The 13,173-nt window shown below is 48.1% G+C and overlaps 2 protein-coding genes across 2 annotated transcripts; one reads left to right on the forward strand and one right to left on the reverse strand.

Moving 5' to 3' along the window:
- Positions 1 to 7,812: 7,812 nt before the first annotated feature.
- FTJAE_11155 (exs family) lies at positions 7,813 to 10,963 on the forward strand (the record flags this gene model as incomplete). Its single annotated transcript, XM_037344069.1, has 5 exons — positions 7,813 to 7,852; positions 7,909 to 9,719; positions 9,766 to 9,855; positions 9,906 to 10,200; positions 10,248 to 10,963. The coding sequence occupies 5 exons, from the start codon at positions 7,813 to 7,815 to the stop codon at positions 10,961 to 10,963; spliced, it is 2,952 nt and encodes a 983-aa protein (XP_037201805.1).
- A 1,759-nt stretch (positions 10,964 to 12,722) lies between these two features.
- FTJAE_11156 (uncharacterized protein) lies at positions 12,723 to 13,067 on the reverse strand (the record flags this gene model as incomplete). The annotated part of the gene is made up of 1 exon (XM_037344070.1): positions 12,723 to 13,067. One exon carries the CDS (start codon positions 13,065 to 13,067, stop codon positions 12,723 to 12,725), a length of 345 nt encoding a protein of 114 aa, XP_037201806.1.
- Between the last annotated feature and the right edge of the window lie 106 nt (positions 13,068 to 13,173).

Below are 13,173 nucleotides of genomic sequence, written 5' to 3' on the forward strand. Positions count from 1 at the left end.
GACCAAAAGGACCAGGCGACGTCGAGGGGGGACGCCAGGTACTTTATGTGTTTGCTGCTCGCGGGTAGCGGCGTCTGTCCGAGAGTAGGGAGAGAGTTTGGCCCCGTCGGGCGCGGCTGGGCGGGTTATAGAGGGAGCCGAAAAAAGTGAGACTGAGCTGAGTAGCGTGCCAGAAAGCGGGGCGAACGAGCCAAAAGGCGAAGGACGGCAGTGTGAGTGTGACGAGAGCAGTGAGTAATAAAGATGCCCCAAGTATCGTGAGTATTAGAGGTGTAGATATAGATGTACTAATATGGGCAGATATGGTGTTTTGTTGTTTGTATGTGAGAGAAGAAGAGAGCAGAAGTGGATGGTGGGCAGCGGCGCCTACTGTACCTAAAGAAGGATTTCGGTTTCCCGTCAGTGAGCACTGGCAGTGGCAGCCAAGCAGTCCAACGTTGCATGGGCCACGGAGGGGAGCCAAGCGGAGGGCACCTTAGGTTAGGTGAGGTCCGGGTAGGCTTAGTGGGTTCCAGCGCTAGTGGTGGTCGCCTGCAGGTGGATCACCGCTAGCAAGCGGACACTTTCCATGAGGTGAACATGGGTCAAAGGGCGAAGCACGTTCAGCGCGAACAAATGTGCTGGAAGCGGCTGTCTGTACGGGAATTGCATGTACCTCTATGATGTCGAGCTGTAGATCGTCAATTCTTGGCCGCCGAGACCAGCTGTCTTGGCCTATTACAAAGGGTCATTGGCCTCCGCGTTGAGGATATTACAGGACGCAGATTGGGGGTTCAATTCTGGCCGGAAAGGAATTGGTGTTTCGTGATGATGGCTCGTGAGAAAAGGAAGAGAATGTGGAACATGGGGCGTTATCGTGACTGAGGCTGGTGATGCTGCTGCTTCACTCTTGTTACATCCGTCTCGTCACCGACGCTTCCCATCAATGCTGAATAACTTGATTTCTATCCAATGCCTTGGTCTGCAACAGATTTGTTGGCACGTTATTAAAATGCTGGTCCTTAATCGCCCATCATCAACCTCTTACATCGTCTCCTACACTCCCCAGTTTCAACTCCAACTCGAGCAACTCGTGCTAGAACAAGTCAGCCCTGGCGTCCCCCAAACGTGGGCCAGCTGAAGACACACCACCGAAGAAGAGCCTGGTGCGCTATCCAATCAGACCCTGCAATCGACCGTGATGTCATGTTCTTGCATGCAAGGCCAAGTGGGTGGACACTAGCTAAGGTTGATGTCGACAAGGCCTGGTCTGGCCGGGCTGCTCTAACTATCCCCGTACTCGTCTCGTAGGGCAGCAGCCGCTTGTTGCTGAGGCGCTTTTGTCTCTCAATTCTGAAATGAACTGAACCAGACTAGCATTGCATTAATTAACTTAGCAGATAAGCGACGGGAAAGAGAATAATCAACAAATGCGATGACTGGGGTTGTGGTATTCTCCATGTCGCAACCGACCGCGATTTGAATTAGAGTGATTCATTCTTGCAAGAGAAAGAGTCGCATATTCCATTATTTCTTGGTTAACTCGCCATCGCCTCTGAGAGTTTCTCAACTCACACACCCCTGCAACACATCTGTAGCGGCTGACAATGCGTCAAATAGCATGCCACGCCCGCCGGGGAGGCCATTTGCATGAAGGGACGCTGACGAGACCAACAGTCAGGGTGATGTGAGCATCTCGAGACATCTAAGGCGATGTCACTTTCATTGTCACCCTCGCAGAACTGAAGTTACAGTACCTACTGAACCGACATGGGAGCCCCTACTGCAGCACGCATTGAGCCGCGCCAAGAACTGCCCTTCTTTTGCAATCCCTCGATCCAGATGCAGGTGGGGGTTTGGAGTCACTTTTGTGTACTCGCAGCACAGTCATGGAAGACAAAATCCCGCGAAAACCTAACTTTTTAGTAGATTGTCTTTATTGAAACTCAGCTGCCATAAGCGGTTGGCTCAAACTCTCATCTCTCTCACAAGTCACAACAGCTGCAGCCACTTTAGACGCAATACTTGAAGGCATCTCGAGAAAGCGTTCCAGTAGAGGCTCTCCTTACACTTGTGCCCCGCGTGAAGGGTACCGCAGGAATTCGATAACGACAAAGAAGCTTCAAAACTGGAACATATGACCCAACACAAAAAATGGTAGCACGAGAAAAGTCGATGTGACCCTTGAGGAACAGTCATGCCGCCTAGTCAATAGCAGGGACAGCTTGGATTGGCTAAACGCACAAACATCGGCATGGTGATTCATTATCAAGCCCACGCTCATTTGCATTGTTACTCCAGATAAGGGAGGGCTAATGGGAAAACATACCATTGAGAAATTACATGAGCCGGCTTCATTGAGACAAAATCCAGGCACAGCACCATCAGAGTTGATAGAGGTGTAGAGCCTTAGCTATTGGATGGACCCCGAAAGGCATGGGCTTCAACTAAATTCCCATGTGATCCAATCGTCTATTCAAGCGAACGTCTTAGCCATGTATGCGGAAAGTTCCTAGACTCAAAAGGGCTTCCCAGAGGGCATCTTGGCCAATCTCAAGACCCATGGGCCGGCCTTGAAGTAACTTCCCATCCATAGATCCAGTGCAACCTCAACCTGGCTGCAGGCGGCCGCAGTACATACATAATACATTGTACGGCCAACCCATCGCCCGGGACCGAGAATTCAGTTTGGCGTGAACTATATGCGGGAGAATTCGATTTTGACAACTGGCGTTCAAGGGTGAGGGATATCACCACGAGTGGCTTTTGAGGCTTGTTTGTCAACGGCTGAGAGAAGATGGCGTTCATGACAGTTGATGGCTTCACTGTATTTACCTCCTCAATAATCTACCGACAAATGTAAATACCCTTGCATCAGTAGAGAATACCATTTACAGTAGCCTAGGATTACAAGACCTTACTCAGACCATGCGTGGAGTTCATGTAAGCGCATTGGTGAGCTTCCCTACATATAGATCCTTGTCGAAGAAAAAGAACCCCTCCATGGTGTCGGATGGACTGATGTTTTCTGCTAGGAGTTTTTGGGTACAACCTCGCTTCGGAGATACTTGTATGGATCGCATCTCAGTTGTTGACTCTTTTCCTCTATTCTATTCTCTTCTCTCAATTGATTCTCGACCAAATCATCCCCCCGCTTTGTCTTTCGCATATAGAGCAGCCCTGTAAAGCTGAGCTTATTTCAAACTCTCTCACCGGGCTTTAGACCTGCTGCAAGGACACGTCTTATCTTCAAGTTGATTGACTGGCCGTCTCTGGCTCTGGCTCTGGCTTTTCAGCCCACGCTGCTGTCCTTCAGTTCAGCTCCGTTTGACTCCGGGGACTGGGGAAACTGCATGCTTTCATAGAGCGGCCCCGACCCCAAATGCAAGGATGTGCAGCGGGCGGGGCACCATCACATCACCGCAATCGTTGTAATGCACTTACTGATCAGTGAGTACCATTGTGGGTATCTCTCTGATCTGTCAGAGGCTTCATTTGGTAGGAACCGAAGCAGGTAAGCAAGTGACCTTGACGTCTGATTCATCAGATCATCCTGCATCTGCGTCAATCACCAGCAAAATCCATTATCGATGCAGCCACCGGTCGATATATCGGGCAACGGATCGGGAAATCATTCCCATGTTTCTGATCCCATTCATCATCCAATTGACCCTGACCAGACTCATATAATACACTATTAATTAGTTCATTGAAAAATATACCCATTTCAAGTCACGTCACGTAAGCGTCAGCCCAATCCTGATCCTTTCCTTTCTAGGCGTCGATTTCCCTCTCTCGGAAACGACTTCTTCACGTTGTCATTGATAAAAAAATGTCCCGAAAGCCACAACTTACAATTGAGTTCCTGGTTAGTTGCTCTAGTATCCGTTTTCGCTTCGCCTGGCTTCGCTTGTAAGCGCGAGTTTCTCCACGTACGTGGGGTGCCAGTCGGCCATGACCGTGTGGGCTGGCTGCTGGCTTGCATGCACCAAGATGAGTTGAGAGCAAAGAACCACCACCAACACAACAGTAGCAGAAAACTTGATATAGTGTCGCCTTGGCCGAATTCTCTTTGGCCCTCTAGGCCTGTGAGGGAAGAGTCTCTGACAAAACTGATCCATAAAAATGCGCCGTGTTACCGACTCGCCAAGACTATTGAAACTCGAATCTGCAGATGCAATGCATGTTCCATCTCTTCGAGCCGTGAGTGAGGGTCCTTGTCAAGGCCAAGGCTGTCAATGTGAAGAAGAGCCTTGTTTCTCATGCCGCCACTACACTTGCAGAGATCCTCACATCTTTGGATAATCTCTCATCTGGGAATCTGGTGGCGAATCTCGTAGAAAAGTCCTCAATCTCGGTCCTTTATCGTCTCTCAGACCTCTTCTTGAGCGGATATCTGGCTGCCGAAAGTCTGGAGCGTTCGAAATCAGTCCGCGCCGCTCCAATGAGCCCAGCAAAACTTGAAAACTATCAAGCTAACCTTGCGCCTTGAGCTTAAAGCTTCGAGGGAGCCGCAATGGATGGACGGCTAGGGTTTAGCTGATTGGTCTGATAACTCAACCTTTCTCTTTTCCATCACGCGAGATAAAGAGAGTTGAAACTTGAATGCGCTACAGTAGTCAAAGCTCTGGCTATGTGCCTGAATATCCGTGATGGCTTCCTTGGTTTCCCGCTGCCAAGGTCCACAGAGTCTTCCAGTATCCTGGCACAACCTGGTCTCCGAAGCTTCCGCCAAGACCGATTCCGCGTATGAAACATCAGGAAGCGATAAAAGTCAGGAAATAATAGAGAATCAGGGCCCATTGACTGCTCGCGATCTCGATCTCGCAGCCATCGTTCCATTCCATGATTTTCCGTTTCTAAAACCTCACTCACTCTCGGCGGGACAATTCCTCCATTGCGACTAGGCAATCCCTGTCGCAAATCAATAATTCTTATTTCATGTAAATTGGCATTCACATTGAAACTTTCATCGGCCAGTGGAAGCTTGAGGAAATCGTCACGTTTTCCAGTTTGTAACACGGCGTCATGCAGGAATATCTGCCGGGAGTCTCAGCCCTTTCAGGAATGTGCCGTTCTCGAGGGTGTGTAAGAGAATTACAATCCTCATGTATAGACAAGGTATATTCCAACTTGTCATCGATATAACACTCTGTTTTAAGTTGCAGGACCCTAGAGCTTCGGGCGGTGGGATACGCATGCAGTATCGTGAGAATGCGATTTGCAACATAAGCAGGATTGAGGTGGTAATATCGAAACGCCACACAGAATAACAAGTTTGGCTTTCGATCTTGGTTTTGAGGATTGATCCATTCATGATCGTGAGTTGGCAATGCTGACCGATGAGCTCGAATGAGCTTTATCGAAGGCACCAGGAACAAGGAACAGGGCACCACAAGGCTTCAGCTTAAGCAAGTAAACCAATATCGATAAGCCGTGTGTTGTTCGCTGAGTGGTCGTCGAAAGCCCATACAGGCCTCAAGCTTTACAAGTCCAGTCTCTAAGCTGCAGTGACGCACTGTCACACAAGTTTGTCCCGGGATGCAGTTCCGCTTAAGCTGAAAAGACGCCCAAGTCATAAGCAATTAGCCTAGCCACATGTCCAGCCGCCATGGTACGTGCATGATAGCTTGAGGCAGATCTTCACGGGAACCAAACTCGGCTGAGAGACAAAGCTTTCGATTCGCCGAACAAGTGTTTGTAGGTTGATGCGAGGTCTTATCTCAGTCACACCGATTGATAGATAGTGCGGGTGAACGATGCGGGGAACACTGTTTCGTTTCTCGCATAGGCAACCGGAACTGGCATTTCCAATCATCTCATTCGCCAGAGCTTCCGTGGTTGTCGTGATGGCATTACTCTCATGATGCTACAGTTTGTTTACTTTCTACCCAATCGACTCGGATGCTCCGCAGCCATGCTGCGTTACCAGGTAAAACATGTCGACCAAAACAAATGCTTCTGAGTTTCACCATGCTGCAGTTTTGTTTTCGTGATGCATTGGCTGAATCATGCGTTGTTTATATGTCTAGTCTATTCAAAACATTCCTCATTTTGTCATAGCAATGGATTCTTGAGCGTTAAACCGTTGATCCAGCGGCCCAGCCACCTCGAGAAACATGGCTTGAACAACACAGCACACGTGGTAACAATGAAGTCATCAATGTCATTAAATGAAGATATGGATCGGACGGACTTCACTTAGTGGGTTTCTAGATGAGAGACTAGGAAAGTTCAAGCTCCTAGAGTCGATCAAACGTTGAGCCGGTGCTTGGCGAAGAAGCCCGTGTAAGTCAGGTCTCTGTTGAGGGAGTAATAAACCCCTCAAATCTCGATGCCATGAGGTAAATAAATGTTGATGAAATATCTTTCCATTTTCAGATGGAATGAAGTCTCCGGTGATAATCTAGTAGCCATGAGTGGGTATTTCCAAGCGCTCCTAGGTGATGAGGCTCAAGACAACAAGTGCAGACTCGCAAGTGTGAGCTCCTGATTGCTTCGTCACATAGGAGCATAATTAATCAGATATTGACTTTCCTCTCTGGTTCTATCCTGAGGGATTACGATTTGGTCTTGAAATTTGTGTGTGTCTATTCTCGCCGACTCGTTGTTGCACACGGGACGGTTCATGAGTACTATGAGTCAACAGTAGCACAATATGTTCAAAACTTCAGGAACATCATCTTTCCACTAAACTTTAGGTCTGATCATTTCCTCTTTTCGATGGCCTTGCGATTAACACGTCAGCAAAAGTTATGTTTCGGCTGCGTTGTCTATGCTAGATCAAAGCTCGGCAGAGTCGGATACTACACCGCCGGGAGTTTCCTGAAGCGCTTTTCTAAGCTTTTACAGAGCATAGACAACAAGGCTCGTTTTGTAAGCAAGTTGTGTTACGGGTAGAATAGAATCGAGGGAAATAGAGAGCAGATGTCACAAGTTTGATTAAGCAATAAGTACACTCAGCGTCGTCGATAACAGTCTGGCAAGTATAGGTAGATCCTCGCATCGTTGTGCTAGTCAGGAAGTCGGTTCTATGAGACTTCGATTGCTAAGTAAACATCGGAATACAGTCAGATATCTTTATGTAACATGGCAGTCTGCATCACCATCTGAGGTGACAAAAAACTATATTAAGTTCAACGTTGAGATAAGGTTGGGTGTACACGTTGAACGCCAAACCTAGATATCAACGGTTGCGCCGCATAATTCTAAAATCGGGTTCAAATCTTATGTGAGATCACTCACTTTCCTTTCTTTTGTATTCCTTGTGGTCGTCGTTCATTCAACAACTAGATATCTAATAGCTGGGGGCGGCAGTAACCCATTCGTTAGATCGAGCTGTGAGCTAGTTGCGGCCTCCGAACTCAAGTTCAGGTTAACAAATAAGAGTTGATTCGCACAGTCAGCTTCTTTAAGACTTGAAATCCCAATCATCCTTTCTTTGGGTTATTCTCATCATTGTCTCTAACCTCAAATTTCATTATCTTGTGTAGGGTAATTCGGCACCTAATAACCCATGCTGATGCGGAAGACATTCCCCGTCTTGGCTAGCGGATTCGTTTTGTTTCTCTTTAGTGAGGACCTCGTGCACTGACGTCAAAAGCAATTCATTCGTTCATCTGAACTCAAAGCTCTTGACCCTAGTGGTCGAATCCATTCATGATCACCAGGGAGGGGCACGTTGACGGGTTCGACGCGATCCAACAAATTTTCCACGAACTTAATTAAGTCCAAGCTTTTTTACCCCTAACTTAGATTCTTTAGCGACCTTCATCCCAATTCTAGATGCTGCAAGTTTATAGTCCTCTTATCGTTGGGCTGTGAGCAGCTGTCATGAAGTTCGCCAAGGAGCTCGAGCGAGAAGCTGTGCCTGGTAAATACATTATAATTATCTTGTAGATTGGAAACAAACTAACTTTGAACCTGCAGAATGGCGCATCAAGTACCTCAACTACAAACAAGGGAAGAAGCACATCAAAGCTGTCGGTAGAGCTCTTGCTCGTGCGAATGGAACCCCTCGAGGTCTTGGACAGCTTCGCACTGGCACATTTGCTTCGCCTGCGACACCACGACAACCATTCACAAGAGAGAACACGGCTTTGAATTCTGCGACAATTCCATCCGTAGCAGCCGTTGCGCCCCCAAGGTCGATCCCCACGTCGCGAAGCAGAGCCGCCGAAAATGAGTCCCTCACAGATTATAGCGACAATCGACAGTACGGAAGCTTTGTCAATACACCACCTGAGCCATCATCGCCTTTGGCCGGTGACGCCAAACATGCCGAATTCCAACTACCTGCCCCCGCGCTGAAAGTTCATGACCATGAGAGCGACCTCCCCGGTTCACCTGCTACTGTTGGGCCCTCCGAGGCGATGCGACGAAATATTCAGCGAATTGATCCTCGACGAACATCATCAGCCAGTGTCGTGTCGACAATTGCATACCCGGACGTAAACAATTCGACCAAGAAACCATCAGAATCTGGTGCTCAGGATTCGCCTTCCCACCTCCGACGACTATTTACCCACCAATCAACAGCAAAAAGCGACCGCAGAGTCGATATCAATATGCAGAACTTCGACCTGGTTAAGGAGAAGGAGCGAGAGTTCTTTGATTTCCTCGATTCAGAACTCGAAAAGGTTGAGAGTTTCTACAAGATGAAGGAAGAACAGGCTGGTCAGAGGTTGGAAATTTTGAGAGTACAGCTTCACGAGATGCGCAACCGTCGAATTCAAGAGATGGCTGATGAGCGAGCCCGTGAGCAGAATCCCCAGAAAAAAGGAACCCATGACAGCGCCAATGGCAAGCTCAATGGAATCATGGATCCTATCAAGTCCAAGATATTCCCTATCGGACCCAACACGAAGGCGTTGCAGAAGATGAACACGACACCCAATATCAATGGTGGCGTTGTCGGTGACGCTGAGAGAGACTACATCCGTCGCCCAACCCACCACGAGGTCTCATACCGCACAGCAAAGCGCAAGCTCAAACTCGCACTTCAAGAGTTCTATCGTGGGCTTGAATTGCTCAAGTCATACGCAATGCTCAACCGCACGGCATTTCGAAAGCTCAACAAGAAGTACGACAAGGCTGTCAATGCTCGACCCCCCTATCGTTACCTCAACGAAAAGGTCAACCAGTCATGGTTTGTCAACAGCGATGTACTCGAGGGACATATTCGTACGGTGGAAGACCTGTATGCTCGCTATTTCGAGCGCGGTAATCACAAGCTAGCCGCTGGCAAGCTCCGCAGTCTGAACAAGAAGCCTGAAGACCAGTCAATCGGCATGTTCCAGAATGGTCTACTCATTGGCACTGGTGCTGTGTTCGCGATCCAGGGTCTTATTTACGGAGCACAGTTGTTGTACGATGATGATGACGAAGTACGCGTGCGGACAAGCTATCTCATGCAGATCTATGGAGGCTATTTCCTCATGCTCTATCTGTTCTCGCTTTTTTGCATTGACTGTTTGATCTGGAACCAGAACAAAGTCAACTACCCCTTCATCTTTGAGTTTGACCAGCGGCATCATCTAGACTGGAGAGAGCTGGCCCAATTTCCAAGTTTCTTCTTCTTGGTGCTGGGCCTCTTCATGTGGGTGAACTTTAGTAGATATGGCGACCCGGACATGTACATCTACTATCCGGTCATTCTTATCTTCTTTACTATTGTTATTTTATTCTTTCCTGCTCCTACGTTGTTCTATAAAAGCCGGCGCTGGTTTGCATATTCTCATGTAAGTCTTCCCTCTCTCATCATTGAAACCTGCTGACAAGAGCTAGTGGCGTTTGCTCTTGGCTGGACTCTACCCCGTCGAGTTCCGTGATTTCTTCCTCGGAGATATTTACTGTTCACTTACATATGCTACCGCAGTAAGTGCAAAGAATCAAAAATGAAAATGAGGAATTACTAACAATCACAGAATATTGAACTGTTCTTCTGTTTATATGCCAACTACTGGCAGAATCCGGTGCAGTGCAACTCTAGCCACTCACGGGCCCTTGGATTCTTGACTGCCCTTCCACCTATTTGGCGATTCTTACAGTGCCTTCGTCGATATAAAGATACACGCAATGTCTTTCCTCATCTAGTCAACGGTGGCAAGTATACGGCGACTATCATTGCTGCTGTCATGCTGTCTTTGTACCGTATACATGATTCCAACATGCATCTTGCTTTATTCATTACTTTTTCGACAATTAACAGTATCTATTGCTGTAAGTTGCTTATCTCTTCATCCGCAAACACTTCTGACCACCACTAGCTTTCTGGGATCTTTTTATGGATTTCTCTCTTCTTCAACCTAATTCAACACACTGGTGTCTTCGAGATATTCTTGCACTGAAGCGACGATGGCTATACTACTTCATCATGGTGGTAGACCCCATTCTTCGGTTTGCCTGGATCTTCTATGCCATTTTCACCCACAACACACAACACTCCACTATCGTCTCATTCATGGTCGCCTTCATGGAAGTCACCCGTCGAGGCATGTGGACTCTCTTTCGCGTTGAGAACGAACACTGCGGAAACGTCTCTCAGTACAAGGCCTCTCGCGACGTGCCTCTCCCCTATAGAATCGAGCCCCTTATTGCTCGTGCCAGTATGGACAGCACCGCCCCCAGCCACCAACCCGATGACACTGCAGGTATTGCCTCACTCGAAACACCCTCCCGCCTAGGCACAGCCGAGTCCACCGCCGTCTCAGCCGGTCAAGCAGAAGAAGGCTTGTCTCGACGCAGGACAGGAGGAGCGGCGCCCCCCCCACCACCAAAACGCACATTCTCACGCATGCTTGCCGAAGCGCACAAGCAGGACTTTGAGAAGAAGCGCCGCCCTCTCGAACAGACCAGTGAGGACCCTGCTGCTGAGCTGGGACAATCCGATGATGAAGATGATGCCGACGAGGCTGTCAGTCTGTTGGAGATGTCGGAGGCTGAAGATTTAGCACGAGCATCTTCGAGTTCGAGATATCGTTGATTTGGTTCTGGCCTGGTATTCGATAGATTGGTTGCATACACCTGGTAAATTGTTGAGCATAGCTAGTTTAGATACCCCTTATACATATCCTACACACATTCGCATACACATATATTGTTTCGATTTCAATATTTTAGAACTGGAATTCTCATATTGGTTCACTTGGAAAGCAATTTGTCGATTTATATTTTAGTCACTGGGATCATTTAGGCCGCATCACATACCTATCTTGGGTGGGTGTTAAAATAAACTCCGTAAGAGGTATCCTAAACTTATGCTAAACTTATCCTAAATTTAGTCTAAACTTATACGAAGTTACCTAAGTCTTTTTGTCATTTAGGATCGAGGTCCCCTAGCCTATCTACCGTGTGTCCAGCCAATATCGATTCCCGGTGGTCGTTGAAGGGATTCGGTGACCATCAAAGCTTGGCAACAACGACGTCGCATGACCTTGGGGATATCTCGTAGAGCGTGTAGGGTTTTATCCAGTTCTGTGAGTACTTGGATATTGGTCACGCCGTAAAAGGACTTATGACTAGGCAGAAGAGAACTGCCATCTCCCATGTCATACGAAGGCACAGAGGCCAAACTGAATAGTGGGATACTTGACACTACACACTGATGATAGCTGATGAACTCCTAAATATCAAGAGCTGCTTGCTGGTGCATGAAACAGCGATAAGATGGAGCCAATGACGGGTAAACAGCTTCGTATGCTTCATGGGACATTGACGTGGTCAGTGAGGGGAAGAGTCGTGGATGCCAGGGAATGTAGTGAACCTTGCCCAGGAGGAGAGAAATTTCTGCGATTCTGTGAAGTGGACGGATCCCACTGCAAGCATTGCTTGAAATGGTCACTGTTGCTATTATGCGGATACCTTAGACGTTGTATACAATGTATAATTCACCAATTGTCGCCAATCCGCACACGTTGAACTCGGCACTTGTCAAACCTGGCCATCTCTTATGGCCAACACTACGTCGACATCATTTGCGAAAGTCCATGGTGATGCAACGAACACCATGTAAAGCGAAATCTATCCCAATTAGTAGAATATTGTTATATGTCGGAACAACTTACAATCAGTCAAGGCGGCAACAAAGATATCTGTGAAACAAGAGGGTAAAGCATCTTGGGGTTCAAACGACAGTTTCGTTCTGGGCATTGGACAACTAAAAGAGCCACTTCGTGATTCAGATATCTCTCGAGTTGTGGAACGAGCGGACAGAGACATCCACGTTGTGATGGACAGAATTCGGGCGTGTTGTTGAAACGCTGGACCTGACTTTCAGAGTCGAACTTTTCAAGACCCCGAACAATTGATACTGGATCACCAATTCTATCTCAAAGTACAGCCACTTGGCGTTTAGGCGACGACATGATAATCGTCCCATGCCAGGACCTTGAAAAAGTCACTCGCGATAAGCTTGTTTTGTCGGCAATCAAAGACAATACACATATAAGGGTATTTCCTGGTTAGACTCTCGAATTCGGGTCCGCTCGATGCGTTTCCATTTCGTGAGAGAACTAGATTGATGGGTGCCGAAAGGTAGCTGTCCAACAGGCGCAAGAGGAGCATGCACCAGGTAGTAGCACCAATGCGACACTCACCGGTTTGCCGATAAACCGAAAAAAGCCCATCTTCAATCCTTCATCTCGAACGAAGTGATGCCTCCACCCCTTGCACGATTCTGAGATCTGCCTCAGCCAGCATACTTCGGAGTTGGCATCTCCTCCGGCAAAGGAGAAGAGAAAGTCTCATTCGACGTCAAAGATCATAGCAACCAGATCGCCGCCGCTCAGTATGTCGGGTGGAGTGCCGATACCGATGGCGACATCGAGGACCTCAAGCGCCTCGCTCTCGCGAGATGGGAGCGCTGCGAGCGGGCCCGGATTCGAGATTTCAACCAAAAGCGTATCTTGATATCCTCCAGAAACTACATTATCCGTGCTGCGAAAGCTGGGTTTACCGAAAGGTTTCGCCCGCCCGTTGCCCGCCCAGAGGTGGTCGTACTTGCTGAACCCAAGTCGGTCTTCGCTATTTTCAAGAAGGTAGTGGACCCTTGCGTCGACTCCTGCGCCTTTTGGTAGGCGATTCGTCATCCTCGTCTCTCTTCCTCTTATTCGGCGATGCTGACAGATCTTGTGACCACTTGCCGATGAGGATGCGGGTGTCGTCCTTATCTCTGTGTCGAGGCTTGAGTGGCAT

This window comes from Fusarium tjaetaba (assembly GCF_013396195.1).
Source record: "Fusarium tjaetaba strain NRRL 66243 chromosome Unknown NRRL66243_c0000271, whole genome shotgun sequence".
NCBI classification, from domain to species: domain Eukaryota; kingdom Fungi; phylum Ascomycota; class Sordariomycetes; order Hypocreales; family Nectriaceae; genus Fusarium; species Fusarium tjaetaba.